General features: G+C 35.2%; 2 protein-coding genes across 2 annotated transcripts; both read right to left on the bottom strand.

Moving 5' to 3' along the window:
- Window positions 1-255: 255 nt before the first annotated feature.
- Window positions 256-6,889, bottom strand: LOC108222736 (dolichyl-diphosphooligosaccharide--protein glycosyltransferase 48 kDa subunit). Its single transcript, XM_017396635.2, has 13 exons — window positions 6,525-6,889; window positions 6,288-6,424; window positions 5,337-5,462; window positions 4,936-4,989; window positions 4,691-4,804; window positions 2,446-2,501; window positions 2,324-2,365; window positions 1,821-1,896; window positions 1,499-1,570; window positions 1,298-1,423; window positions 1,110-1,214; window positions 648-731; window positions 256-543 (listed from the first exon to the last, which is right to left on the bottom strand). Exons 1-13 carry the CDS (start codon window positions 6,790-6,792, stop codon window positions 496-498), a joined length of 1,308 nt encoding a protein of 435 aa, XP_017252124.1. The 5' UTR covers window positions 6,793-6,889; the 3' UTR covers window positions 256-495.
- A 1,970-nt stretch (window positions 6,890-8,859) lies between these two features.
- On the bottom strand, window positions 8,860-12,811 carry LOC108222735 (uncharacterized). The gene is made up of 4 exons (XM_017396633.2): window positions 12,356-12,811; window positions 10,105-10,725; window positions 9,768-9,943; window positions 8,860-9,550 (listed from the first exon to the last, which is right to left on the bottom strand). Exons 1-4 carry the CDS (start codon window positions 12,433-12,435, stop codon window positions 8,952-8,954), a joined length of 1,476 nt encoding a protein of 491 aa, XP_017252122.1. The 5' UTR covers window positions 12,436-12,811; the 3' UTR covers window positions 8,860-8,951.
- Window positions 12,812-14,535: the final 1,724 nt, after the last annotated feature.

The following is a 14,535-nucleotide window of genomic DNA, read 5'->3' on the forward strand; positions in this document are numbered from 1 at the left end:
ACACTCGTCATAAATGGTGAAGTACACACTTAGCTGGGGGTAGGTTCAAGTAATTGCTGCATTCTTCATGTGTTGGATTTTTAGGAATATCAGTTTCACTAGCATTATTGCATCACAAGTATTTTGTTCCTGCATTCTCTTAAAGATCATGTACCAATTTCCAGTACAACACAGTGTTTTTAAACATTCAACCCAACAACTCCGCAAAGGTACTCTGGATAAATAATTGGATGAGTATATTTTTGCATGCAAAAAGATCACTGAATTCCACCACTATTGTATTGGGCAAACTTGAATGTCACGACATAGTAGCTTTTTCTTCAGTATAAATTAGTTGTTACAAACGCCCAAACTACAAAATTTATGTTGGGATGTAGAATTTATCTCTATTGTCTAAACCACCTCAATCACATGCACTGAATTACGTTTTTGCTTAGGATCCAATTTTCCGCAAACAGAATCCATATATATGCCACCAGTACATCCATTTAGCATCTACTTGTTGTAAAGGTATACAATGCTGAAGATGAAGAACCCTGCCATCTGCAATCATCAAAAACAGATATGACCGGAGCTCAGCCTCATACAATACTTTTACACAGAAACAGACAAAACGTGTTCAAACAGGATTTAGGGGGAATGAATACCGTAGAGAAAGAAGCTCCATAATAAGGAAAGGCTGTAGTTATAAATCTTTCATATTCATTGTGTCTAAAGGGCCGAACTGGAATCTGCAAAAAGCAATTATCTTGATGCTTAGCATAGTCTAAAATGCATATCATCTACTTGGCAAAATGGAAGATTTTGTACTCAAGAGAAGCCAAATGTATACTACATTCTGTGTAAAAGAAAACAACAAACACCTTGTGTATGTGAACTTATGAAATACATACTTGAGTTTAACTTTTGCCCATTATGTCAAATTTAAATCTTCTGACTTTAATTCACTTTTGTATATGAAAGGTTCTTACAAAATCCAATTTATCTACATATTAACTTTAACTAATGTTGTTAATATTGGGATGCAGCACTAAGGACCAAGGACTGAGGACTGGCTTAATTTAAGACACTCTTGTACAACACTAAGGACTGGCTTGACAAGGGGTTACCTGTTTTGACAGTGATAAGCTAGTGTATCCTAGCCTCTGGTACTCAATCTTGAACTGAAAAACACCATAAACATCGGGCACCTTCATAGAAACAGAGTAAAAACCCTGCAACACCCAACAAGAAAAACATATTCACATTAAGCATGTTGAAATTTTCGGGTGCATATACATCTTGTTTGGATAACTACCTTCTGATCAGTTAGCATTGTTTTTAGCACATATGGGCTCATCATGTAAAACTGAAGTTGAACATCGCTGGCAACATATGGTTCCCAACTTGTTCCAGACCACTCATAAATTTCTACGAAGTATTCCTGTAAAAACACAATTTTTTACTTGATCTCAATGTCAATGAATATTACAACTCCAGCCCTAATTAAAGGAATTACCAGCTCGTCATTGATCCTGTACATTGCAGGTTCTTCTGATTCACCGACTTTGTTGTGCCTAACATTCACAGCCTACAATGACCAAGAAGATGACTGTTTACCACACACTCATTTTCAATATCCCATGCATCTAGAAGTAACCAATTAAAGAATCCCAAAAAATTATCCAAAGAAACATTTTAGAGTCACATGCACTATCTAATTAGATTAATGTTTCATATCGTAGTTATATACAAAGTACAAACTTGGATCTCTACAAAGCTAGATGGAAAATAACAATTTTATACGAATATATTGACATGCAGAAGCATATGCACCTTACCTTTAAGTGGCCCCTTTCGTGAAAGACCCATTTGCTAAGTTCAGTCACAAATTGTTCATTGCCAGATTTTCCATATCTGCTCGGACAAGTAAAATTGCTTTATATATACATATATTTATCATTGCACGTCTGGAATACATCAACTCAATTAGCAACCCAAATTTGTTTGCTTTCAGTAAGCAACATGCAATTCATATACAACTAACAAATAACTGATAAAAACTATGCAAGGGTTCCATACATTAAAAAGCAAATTAAAAGAGATTTAGAAGAAACAAAAAAGTGCTGAAGTATTTAAGTTATATATTTTTTTCATAAAACTAGTCATGGGTTTCGTAGAGCTCACATAGCAGAACTCCTCCTTTTGCATCTCGTGACGAAGGTCAGACAGTAATTATTCTAAAAATTGCAACCTCACAGCCTTACATTTGCAGATAAAATTCCTCTCAACTGTAGATAATGGAAAGATAAAAAATTATAAATAGCAAGATAGCAGCACTAACCTGGTAGGACTCCCAGCCTTTTGCACACTTGATTTAAACAGTCTGGATAACAAACAAAACAAAGTTACTTACTGAACAAATATATAATAAAGATATTTAAAGCATGATCATGTTTTACATACTTATCACTGAACAGATCTAAAGAGCCAGAAATAAGAATCCTTGCATTGTTTCTTGCCTGCATTATCAGGTAGATAAAAAGAATATAAGGTAATGATTCATAAACCTCAAAGAGTCATTAGTGATGGATTAAGATCAATAACATGAAGTGGGAAGCGAATACCATATGCTTAGAAATTTAGGATAGCACAGAAAGTCCAAGTCAAGGGCTCAATTACCCAGAAAATCAAGTATTTTAAAGGTAATTTTTTTTACATGCTCCAAATCAGAAATGTAAGTTTCATATACACCAGAGTCCTAATGAGTTACTTAGCTCATTTGTACTGTAGCTTGAAGACTTGTGATAATTCTTGCATAGACTGATTACATAACCTAATACTATTTAATTAATTATTAGGCAATCTCTTAGGTTATTCTTTTGATTTTGTCCCTCCTCAGTCACCCCCATTAATATTTAATGGGCAGTAACTGAAAATTTAGAATAAAAAGTAAAATTAACCTATAGTGGTTCCTGTAAGTTCAACTTGCTTTCTAGATAACTTGTACACAAATCTGCTATCTTAAGTATAATTGGCTGCACCAACTTAATATATATAGTGTTAAGTTCTATGGAGTACATAAAAACATTGGAGTATTGGAGTACAAATCATAATTTTTTAGTTTGATCCTATATAATATCTTTGATTATCCAAATTTTGATATAATCTATCATTTATAAGTTGTCTTGCACATAATTGTCAATTAATCATTAATATCTTTCAACTTTAACAAGTATTAAGATTATTGTTCTGCTTATTAGTTATATTCAGAACATAGAGTCCTATGATTTATAAAAGTAATTATTCTGCCATATGATCACGATGTTTATGTTGCAGAACATAATGTGCGGGTTGTCAAATATTTACAAATATTATTGGACAAAAAAAATTAAAATTTGGATGACTAGATTACATTTTATCAAACTTTGTACTCCAATACTCCAATTTTTTTTGTACTCCATAGAACTTAACTCTCTCTCTCTCTCTCTCTCTCTCTCTCTATATATATATATATATATATATATATATATATATATATATATATATATATATATATATATAGGGTGGTGCTCAAATGAGAACTCCCAACTGATGTGAGATATGAGATCTAATCTCAGTCACACATTTGTATCCCCAAATTAAATCACAACCACACATTTAAACTTTTATCTTCTAATTCATCTCTTCATTCACTCCCTCCCACCCACCCCGACCACCAACCACCAATACACCAGATCTCCCCCCCCCCTCTCTCTCATCTCCAGCCCCAGCCCCTCGACTTCCTCCCTGAATCTGGTCCATGGCGGCTCGCCGCCGCCTCCACCAGTCGAACCACCGCGATTCCTCCCTCCTTCCCTCCCTCTCCCTCTCCCTCTCTCTCTCTCATCTCCAACCCCAGCCCCTCGACTTCCTCCCTGAATTTGGTCCGCGGCGGCTCGCCGCCTCCTTCACCAGTCGAACCACCGCGATTCCTCGATGCTGCCGTCGTCATTATAGCCAGCGTTGACGTTGGAGGACTTTCCGACCAAGCTTGGGGCGGTGAGGGAGGAGGATGTTAAAGGGATGAAGGAGAGTGGTGGTGTGTTCGCCAGAGATGCTGCTGGTGGCGGTGTGATTGCGTATCCACTTGCTTATGTAGTGATTTATGTTTTTACGGCCGTGATTTTCGTTTTTTGGTGTTGATTTCTCAGATTTGGGGGTTTCCGATGGTGATTTTATTTTGTAGTTGGTGATTTTTCGGATTTGGGGGTGGTGGTGGTGGTTTGTAGCTGGTGGTGGTGTGATGATTTTAATTTTTTGGCTTTGATTTTTGGTTTTTTGGCGGTGATTTCTCATTTTCTGGTGGTGATTTTTAGTTTTCCAATGGTGATTATATGTTTTCCGGTGGTGATTTTCTGGTGGTCGCCGGAGGTGGTGGTGGTGGTTGTCAGCGGTGGTTGAAAGTGACAGGTAGTTGAATTAGAAGATGGTAAAATTTTAAAAAATTAAATGGATGGTGAGAGATGAATATAATGTATTTAAATGAGTGGCTGAGATTTGATCTCATATCTCACACATTAGTTGGGGTTCTCATTTGAGCAAGACCATATATATATATATATATATATATATATATATATATATATATATATATATATATATATATATATATTATATAAGCAAAAAAAGATACTTATGAATATGACATCCAGGTAACAAAAAGAATGACCTGCACAATAGAAACTAATGAGATAGCAGATCCAGTAAGGGCGGGAGGGCTGGACAGCTTAAGCTTAGGATTAGCAGAGTATGACGAAGAAGAACCTGATAGAACCTTCAAAACCTACAAACAGCAAACCACCAAACTTGGTCATCACAAAGTGATCAGTCAATCAGGCATCTTGATCTTAATTACCTCATATATGTACTATAATAGTCAGTACAGAAAGATGAAATAAATACTTCAGTACTTACCAAAGTATTTGCTGGATTTAGTGAATGTCCAATACCTTTGAAAAGTATAGGGGCCTGCTCATGCAATAGAAGCTTATAAGAATTGCTACAGTATAGACACGTATTTATAAAGAGGTGATCTTGATCTTGTTTTATCACATATTTTGACTTAATACATGGCTGCATATATTGACACAAGTACAACACTAGAGCTTGATAGATTTTAAGATTCACAGAACTGGTTGTGCATATAGTACAATTTCAGCTCAGAAAGAGTCCACAAACTATTACGTAAGGAACAGAAAAAAAAAAGATATATAATTATGAGTTTTAAACAAAAATTGAAGGGAACATAACATGTGATTTCTTGTGTCATCAATATCCATGAAAACATACACATACTAGATGACTGCAGAACTAACCTCAATAGGTGTGCTTCCCAAAATAACATCAGATTTTATGAAATCATCAGAGGCGATTAATGTGTGGTCTCCCTCGGTTTCTGAAACGGCATAACTGATGTGATCAATCACCACAGCTGAAGAGTCCTGCAATGCGAAGCATTTAAAATCAAATGTTTATAATTAAGTTCATAGAAAAAAACATGACTAACAGATAATATGTTGGATAGCAGGGCGCATGACGCAATATAAGTTTGTTGTCCCACTTGTTTGTCAACTAAGACACCAGACATAAATTTTAAGAGTGAAGGACCGGAAAGAAATTATGCCACAACGGAAAGAAATAGGTGAAACATACGGGTCTAATGATATGGTCGCAGAAGGGGGGAAAGAAGGATTTAGTAGACTAGATATCATTAAAAAAAAATTAGTAGACGTCGTTTAGAACATAGATTGAAAGATGAGTATGTGAATTTATACAATGGTGAGCTCGTAAACGTAGAGGGTGACGTTAAGGATGCGTGTTTCACAAGTGCAGCAAATGATAAAACTTATTACATTCCCGGATCCCAACTGAAACAAGGACATTAGAACGCCATCTAAGACCTGGCCATGTACAGATACAAACATTTAGTTGGTGGCAAATTAGTGTCATTTATATTGGGGATCATAATGTCATTGTAGTGTCTAGGCTATTGGTTCTTAGAGTGTTTTCCATAGTTACCTTCTTACCTTTATAATGAATGCGTAATAGATACTTTCTAAATACAAAACCTAGTGAACAAGCATAAACTAGTTCACTTATCATATGCATACTTGTGTTAGACATTATGGTATTAAAATTCCATATCTCGACTTCTCATTTCTCCACGTTCAGTTAACACGAGTGTGAAAGTAGTCACTCATCACTCCAATGAATATAGCTATACTTCCAAATCCAGTAACTACCGAATCTAAAAAATCAAAACAGACCTCGTCAAAATCAACACCACATTCCGCAGCAATGTTCCGGATCAAGTCCGAAGCATTCTCATCAGCAGCAACAATCACATCATGACCTGAATCAGCAAAATCGAGTATGGCCGCCAAATCCAACGATCCTCCAAATCCTGTAAACATATCATAAATCTCAATCAATCAAAACAACAAATCAACTCTAAATCTACATCTACACACCTGTACACACACATTTCATAAATCTAAACTCACTCTCAGTACTCGGAGCAAACAAAACGAGCGCGTCATACAAATACTGTCCATATCGCTGGAGCGACAAACTCGGATCATCAGCGAGCTTGAAATCGAGGAGAAAGCCACGAGACTGAAGCGAATTGAAGAAGATCGAGTGAGATGACTTGAGAGAGAGATCGTCGAGTAAGACTAGAATGCGTCGATCTGTTGGATTTTCCGGCGAGAATGCGGCGATGAGGATCGGAAAAAGTAATAATGTCAAGATGTGACCGGAGAGATTCGCCATTTTCGCCGCTCAATTAGGGTTTGAGAAGCTCCAAAACTAAATGGAGTTGTGAGTCCACGGTTGAAGACGACTTGTATTTTCTGTTTATTTGCTACAGCTTCTGGTTTTTCCTTTTGTTTTTGTAATATTCATGACTCATTAATTATAAATAAAATAAAAAGATTTTATCCGAAAGGGTTTTGGTTACAATAAAATAAAGAAAAGATAACCTATTTAAAAAAAATGCTGTTAAAATGGTACATGGATTGTAATGTCAGATGAAAGTAGTTCGAATCCTACTTTTTAATAAAAAGAAATTATAATATGGATATATTTGAAAAAATCTAATAAAAAATCACAATTGAATTATTGATTTTCTATTCAGATTTATAGATATAAAAGATTATTAAACTAATTGCTTCAAATTATATAGGGACCGTTTGAGTGAACTTAAAATAAGTGTTTCTTGCTTGAAAGAAAAAAGTAGAATAGAAGTTAGAAGCAAATTAAAACTTATAAGTGATTAAAATGTTTGGGAAAAAGTGGAAGTCCTGAAACAAAAGTTAACATTCCTAACTTTTTATAAAAAAGGCTTTTTGACTTTTTTATAAAACCAGAAGCCGGGCTTAAAAGCCGTAAACAAACACCCCATAATATATTTCAAATGATATATACACCCTCCGTCCCATTTAATTCTATACACTTTCCTCTTTTGGATGTCCCACTCAATTCTATACATTTCAAAACTTTCCCAAAATAGCAAATTTTTATAATATAAAAAACCCACTCACCCACTACTTCCAACTACTTTTTCAAATCTATCAATTATATATTGATGGGACCCACTACTTTACCCACTTTTCTTCCTCTTCTCACTACTCTCTTGATGGGACCCACTATTTTACCCACTTTTCTTCCTCTTCTCACTACTCTATACACTTTTCTTAATCTCCGTACTCAATCCATATGTATACTTGTCAGAGGGACGGAGGGAGCAGGTATTAATATAAATAATTACTGCTCCAAGTGATTTCAGGACTCTAACATGAGAAGGATCATCTTGATTGTATCTGAATTTCATAGCTACTCTACCGGGCCGGGGAGATACTGTTCTATACAGCCTAATTAAACTGTCTCAGAGACTCTGCAGCATCAAGCAAAGGACTCTATGTCGTCAAAATCTACAACTACCCATTGTTCAATATTTCTGTACAACTTAATCAACACACAGAAATGCTTGGAGTTATACCACAAGGACGAGTCAAAGGCTGTCCTCACATCTCTCGCATTCTAAAAATTAATTTCCCCTGGCTGAGCTAGACTTTGGTCTCAAACTTGGAAACCTCTGCCAGATCCATATTTCTACTAAATCACCATGACATAAAGATTCTGCAAGCCTCAACCCAATTACAGACTCTAATTAATTGGACTTCACTGCAACAGCCTCGATAAGTGCTGGCAAGGGCAAGCAGTGATAGCACAATTCTATTACCCTGAGAGATAATAACATGAAGATTTTAAGAAGCAATGTGACCGCTGGAGCCAATGAGAACAAACTAAAACAAGCTCGTCGCAAGAAATGCTTCATGCTCTGATTAATTAGCTCCATACATGAATACGCCAACCATGCAAAAGTACCGGGAGTTTATATTACACTTGTTATGAGCAATTACCAAAGAACTAAGAATATTAACAGATTAATCAGTGTGCAGTTGATTACATGAATATATCCGATCATAATACATGCATGTTTTTTGGCGAAGCTACTGATCCGCATGAACACTGCGGACTGAGTTGTCTTTAAAACTGTAAAAAGAAAGATCACAAAACGACTAGGCTAGCAATTTTCGAATTTTTCATTTTGCTTCAACCTTACAGACCTGATTTATAGTAGAAACTTGTCCAGTATCTCTTATAATCTTATTTTCACTATGAAGTCATCTCTATAGGGCGGTCGGTATCTGTTCTCCTATCCCAATGAACAATCCATACCATACAATTTGACCCTCCACAATAACAGATAGTATTCTGATCATAAAATGCAGTGCAATGCGATGGTGTTATAAGGCTCTGCAGAATTATAGTTGCTGAATAATAAGATACTTGAAAGTTAAAAGTCTGGAATCATTTCTTTGAGAAATAGTGCTGTTTTTCATTACTTACAAAGAAAATGAAGAGTTCTAAATCATCTCTAGCTCTTTCATACTGGCTAACCTAGCAGCCTCTCGGTCCCTTCTGAAGAACCAATACAAGGGTGTGTAGAACAGGCAGCACAAGCCAAAGGGAACTGCCATCATCGAGAAGAGGCCTTTTGACAGTGCAATGGCCTCTGGTATGGACCCTGTTTTCGGGTCAACAGACTTTGGATTGTAACCATATATCTGCTCTGCAAGAATTCCTACAATTGGAGCAGCAAAAGAAGAGAAAGATCCTTCAAAAGCCCGATCAAATGCATAGATCATAGTTCTATGCTTGGCAGGGACCACCTCAGCAAACATAGGGCCATTGGCTGCAGTAGCATTCCAGCTTATAGTAAGGCCCATTAGGAGAAGTGTCACAGCAAATAGGTAGTAGCTGCTAACCGACTGGGGAACCACTCGAAGAAGAAACCAGGTGAATGGTATGCCCATGCCTGCACTAAATTGCGCGCACATTATGCGTCCTGAATGAGGGAATTTTTGTGTCATTCGGTCTGCAATTATACCACCCATGAAAGATCCTATAGCACATCCAGCTGCGAAAAGACTGAGGAGAGTTGCCGCACTGTTGTGGTCAAAACCTACACAATCAGCCATCATGTGAGCTGGTTAACATAAGTTGAGAGTCATAGATTGGTAACAATAATCAAGAAACTTGTATACCCAGAGGGTCAGATCTGAAATGTATGTTATATGACTATGAACAAGCTTGGGGTTTGTTGTAGCATTTATTTTCCAATATATTATTAAAATCCACTCATCAGATATCAATGTATTGTAATATGTGTGAATGCGCACCAATTAGTTGAAACCACAATGTGAAAAACACCATTGCTGTCCACGGCAGTGAACCAACAAGACCTTGCAACACAATGATCTGAAATGTTTGCACTTTAAGAACAGCTTTTGTTGCTGTCCAGGATTCGAGCCATACTGATGTGGGGGTAGTAGTTCCCCTTTCTACCAAAGCATCCCTAAAAAATGCAAGAGGCCAAGCAAGTACTAGGATAAGCTCAATTGGTCCTAATTCTGGGGAATGCTTTTATGTAAACAAATTTAACATATAAAAATAACAATATTATGGGCACTGATGCTATTGAGTACCATTTATCTTCTTGAAGAAATCATTACTCACCTATCAGAACTTTCCCCGGTAGTATTGTTAGTAGATGTTTTTCTTGGATCAACAACAAATAAGAAAACAAGGATTCCAATTAAGGCGCTCAAAGAAGCCATCATAATGAAGGCGCAACGCCATCCAGGAACACCCAAGAATTCATGTCCGGCCATTACAGTGGCAAGAACTCCACCTCCTATGCCACCTACTGTGCCAACAAGGTTTAGAAAACCAAATCCAGCCCCTCTCACACCATCCATATAACTATCCGCTATAAAAGACTGGAGCGCAGGTATCACAATTGCGAGTCCAAAGCCATTCACAGCACGCCAGAAAGCGATTTGTCGAAAATATTGACTTGAACCCACTGCAGCTGTTGACAATGCCCAGCAAAGAGTCCCGCTGGCAAGTACTGCTGGCCGATCATAGTTTATGACTAATATACCAGCCAATGGTGATGCAAGGCCTTGAACGAAGTTTCTTATGAATGTAAGGTAGCCTAGATCAGATGGCCCAGCGCCGAAAGTCTCACTGACTTCCTTGTAAACGGCTGGCAGGAGATTCTCATCAGAACGCTCCATTATAGCCGCTAGGTTGATGATTATTAATGAAAGAGAAATCCCGAAAATCTTTCTTGCTCTGTAATAAGTTGAAATATCTCAATTACTCAATGAATAGAAAATACAATTTTTTGTAAATCACCTTCAAAATAAATACAATCTTTAATTGAGGTGAGGCATATTACATATATTTGCAGCATAAGACAATGGTAATTAAATTTAACCAAAACACTCAAAACACTCAATTCTCCATATCAAAAGGTTGGGAATAAGGATAGGACTTTAATCAACACATGTAAACCAGCAAAATAACACATTTACAGACTGATGCTTATGTTAACATATCAAGTATGACTCCTAATATTATCAATGGTAAAACTTTGGTTCGAGTACCATTTGAAGTAACTTCAAGAACTTTACAATTTTAATAACAGTTTGGTATACAAAAAGGACACGGGACCTACACTATACTACTAAGCAGATCATTCACACAGGCAGTAAATCAAAGTTCTCACTTATCTGCAGCATAAAGTTCACAATCAATTGTTGCTGGGGGATAAATTAGACAATAGTTATATGTTCAAGAGTCTCTATTGAGGGACTGATTGCCTTATAATGTTAATAGAACTGGAATCAAATTTTCTGTTTTCCATGGTTATGCTTCCATGCAAGAACATATTGCTATCCACAACATCAAAAGTATCCCCATGAGACCTAAAAAAGAACAAGTGCTATTGTGCATCTGCCCTGTTATACATTTATGAAATCATCAAACCCAGTTTCTTGTAAATCTAGTTCATCTTGATAACAATCCATACTACGAGCGACAACACTCCAAATTAGTAGAAACTTGTTGTCGTGAAATGATAGCAGTCAACTAAGTTGAAATTTAGGACATCAAAACATAGCATAAAGAAACTCAAATTTGACATGTTTTTGGGGTACAAGGAATTAGTAACAGTTACCTAAGACTTCAAGAAGCACTATAACATATATATGGACCTAATAAGTTTTGACATCTCATATACCACCTTAACAGTTTTTCAAAGTTCACACACATTGAACCTCAATGTTCCAAATTATAAAACTAGCAAATGAAACAACAAAGTCATGATTAATAAATAATCTTCACTCCCCCTCCCCTTGTGCTTAACAAACTATGTAACCAATCAAAAACAAAAATGCAAAAAAGGGTCATCGTAGCTTCTCGTGTATCATTCAAATATTTAACCATTATTAGTTCAATGTTTAATAATCCTCGCTCCCCGTCTCCTACGCTTAACAAACTATGTAAACAAGAAAAACCAAAAACTCAGATGGTGTCATCACGGCTTTTCGGGAATCATTCAAGTATTCAACCACTAATAGTTCAATTATCGGGCCACGGTCCAATTCCCATGAATGAAACATTGAGCTTCCATGTATACTATAAACATCAGGACTCCATGTGTGAAAAACCAAGAAGACACAAACTTAATTCTAGCCCTTCACTAAATGTAATACTATTACCATCTACAATCATAACATGCTAACAAACAAGAAATAAGAAAAACAAATAATTACACAAGGATATAATAATTATGACAATAAGCTGCAGATAGATAAAAAGGACACACCAACAACCAAACTCAACAGTCCATAAATCAAACAAACATTTAAAACCACAAATCATATAAATAAATAATACTAATAACAATAAGAGAAGTTACTTGATGTAAGCCATTTGATTAGCTGGAAAAAGAGGCCTTAATTTCAACAATAATCTTGAGCTTCTATATCTAATCCCCATCCATTAAACAACCTCAATATGGGCTGGATCTAAACACCACCCACTAGCCATAATCACCATCTTCTACAAGTTTGACTCAATCTCATAATATATTCATACACATATACTACACGTTCAGAAATCACTTAGCACTTTAGAGATTCAAACTTGATCACTTCCCATGAATTTAAACGGGGGTATCAAAAGAAGATTCAAGGTTAGTTAGAATATGATTGGAGAATGTAATAAATATAAATATGGTTATATAACTGATCCAAAGTGGAAAGTGGATCTTCGTCAGACTGAAACTAGGACATGAAGATTAAGGAAGGATTATGTGTTTTAAGCACGGTTAGAGATTTGTCTTAACCAAGCTTTGGTATACCATGGTTAAGTATGTTGATTATAACGATGTTTATTTCTTGTAATAATAATAACTATAAGCCTGCTCTTTATTTAATTAACTTTGATTTTTTGGCGGAGATAATACAGTTTATCTTAATCTAGATCTAAACAGTAATTAATACGTGTGTAGTTTATTTAATAAAAATATGTATCTTCACAAATATTCACATAATCACTAAAAGAAATGGGTGACATGCTTAAATCATAAATACTTTAATTGGTGTTGTTGGTGTATTTGCAGGAGGGGTGTATCATTATTAAGAAGTAGGAGCCAATCAAATTGATCTAAACACAAAAATTTCCGTGTTTAGCATGTGCCCATAGATACACCATAAAAAATCCGAAAGATTTAAGTGAAGGAATCTTCAATTTTAACTCACTTCCAAAAATAATCAATAAGATTCCTAAAACATCTTAAATGATTCTGTTACTTCATAAAGTTCAAAACTCACAGAAGAACTTTGCAATAACACATATCAAAGTGAAAAACATATCAATAAAGTCCTTGTTTAGCAACCTCAATTCATTCTGGGATGATAGCATAATAGACCGGCACATAAATAATTATTAAATTACATAATATTCACATTTATGATTAAAATACTATTAGCAATCTATATGAAAATAATTATTTTTAAAACAGAATATGTCAATTTCTATATATATAAAAAAAATGAGATAAGGATCAAGATAAACCTGTTGAAGTTAATATCTAGAGTCACCGCATGGATGTCATTAATGGGATCCATCTTCAATAAAATCTAATCAATAAAAGAACTCGAATAAGAATATCATAAGTTAAAATTAAGAAACACATACTAAATCTTCAAATTTCATTAGAAAGAGAAAAAGAAAATCTAATCAATTAAAGAACTGGAATAAGAATATCATAAATTAAAATCAACACACACATACTAAATCTTCAAATTTCATTAGAAAGAGTACTGTTGTGTAAATACTTGAGTGAAAAATTTAATCTCTTATCTAGCACAAATATACAAATCAGCACACAATTCTAGATACATAACCTGAATTGAGATTGTTATCAACGATTGATCGGAATAAGTTGAAAGTTGTATATGCACGCTCGAGATATATGCGATTGAACTGAATAAGCTGAAAGTTATATATGTGTGTCGGATGTTGAGCCGGCGGCGACTCTGTTATGATATGATTGTTTTTGTGTGTACGAACTAAATATGTACTAAATAAATGAACATAATAAATATTTTAGAAAAGGATTGACTTGATAGACATCAATTCAATTCATTCATAACGTGCGCACACATGTCATGATGATAAAATATTTTTTAATATAAACTTTTGTCAATTTACTAATATTTAAGTATATTTTTTTATTAGTTAAATATTTGAGTGAAATATAGCCCTCTCATCAGAAATACATATATAGATGAGGAAATATTTTGCATAAATAACCTAAATGGACATGATATAGGTAATCTATTTCGAATAAATAGCCTGACTTGAGATCGATATAATAGATGATAATTTTATCTGAGCCGGCGGATATCTGATTCGCTTGGATCTCCCGAATCCAAAATTTTAGATTTGGATATATATTAGAATTTTGTTTTTAGACCTGAAAGAGTTTGGATAAAAATTTGGATCTTAGATATTACTAATGGATACCATAAGTGAAACCCGAAAATTATCTTTTATATATATGCAAATGATCAAATATGTATGTGTGTGTGA

Source organism: Daucus carota, chromosome 5, assembly GCF_001625215.2.
Source record: "Daucus carota subsp. sativus chromosome 5, DH1 v3.0, whole genome shotgun sequence".
In the NCBI taxonomy this organism is placed as follows: Eukaryota; Viridiplantae; Streptophyta; class Magnoliopsida; order Apiales; family Apiaceae; genus Daucus; species Daucus carota.

What these genes read in the sequence shown, in the direction of transcription:
- LOC108222735 (XM_017396633.2), bottom strand. Translation starts at nt 12,435, where the DNA reads ATGGGGATTAGATATAGAAGCTCAAGATTATTGTTGAAATTAAGGCCT. An exon ending in AATCAAATGGCTTACATCAA is followed by an intron (nt 10,726 to 12,355) that starts GTAACTTCTCTT and finishes AACTTATTACAG; the next exon opens with AGCAAGAAAGATTTTCGGGA. An exon ending in ATTGTGGTTTCAACTAATTG is followed by an intron (nt 9,551 to 9,767) that starts GTGCGCATTCAC and finishes CTGATTGTGTAG; the next exon opens with GTTTTGACCACAACAGTGCG.
- LOC108222736 (XM_017396635.2), bottom strand. Translation starts at nt 6,792, where the DNA reads ATGGCGAATCTCTCCGGTCACATCTTGACATTATTACTTTTTCCGATC. An exon ending in GTTTGCTCCGAGTACTGAGA is followed by an intron (nt 6,425 to 6,524) that starts GTGAGTTTAGAT and finishes ATATGTTTACAG; the next exon opens with GATTTGGAGGATCGTTGGAT. An exon ending in CAATGCTAACTGATCAGAAG is followed by an intron (nt 1,215 to 1,297) that starts GTAGTTATCCAA and finishes TGGGTGTTGCAG; the next exon opens with GGTTTTTACTCTGTTTCTAT.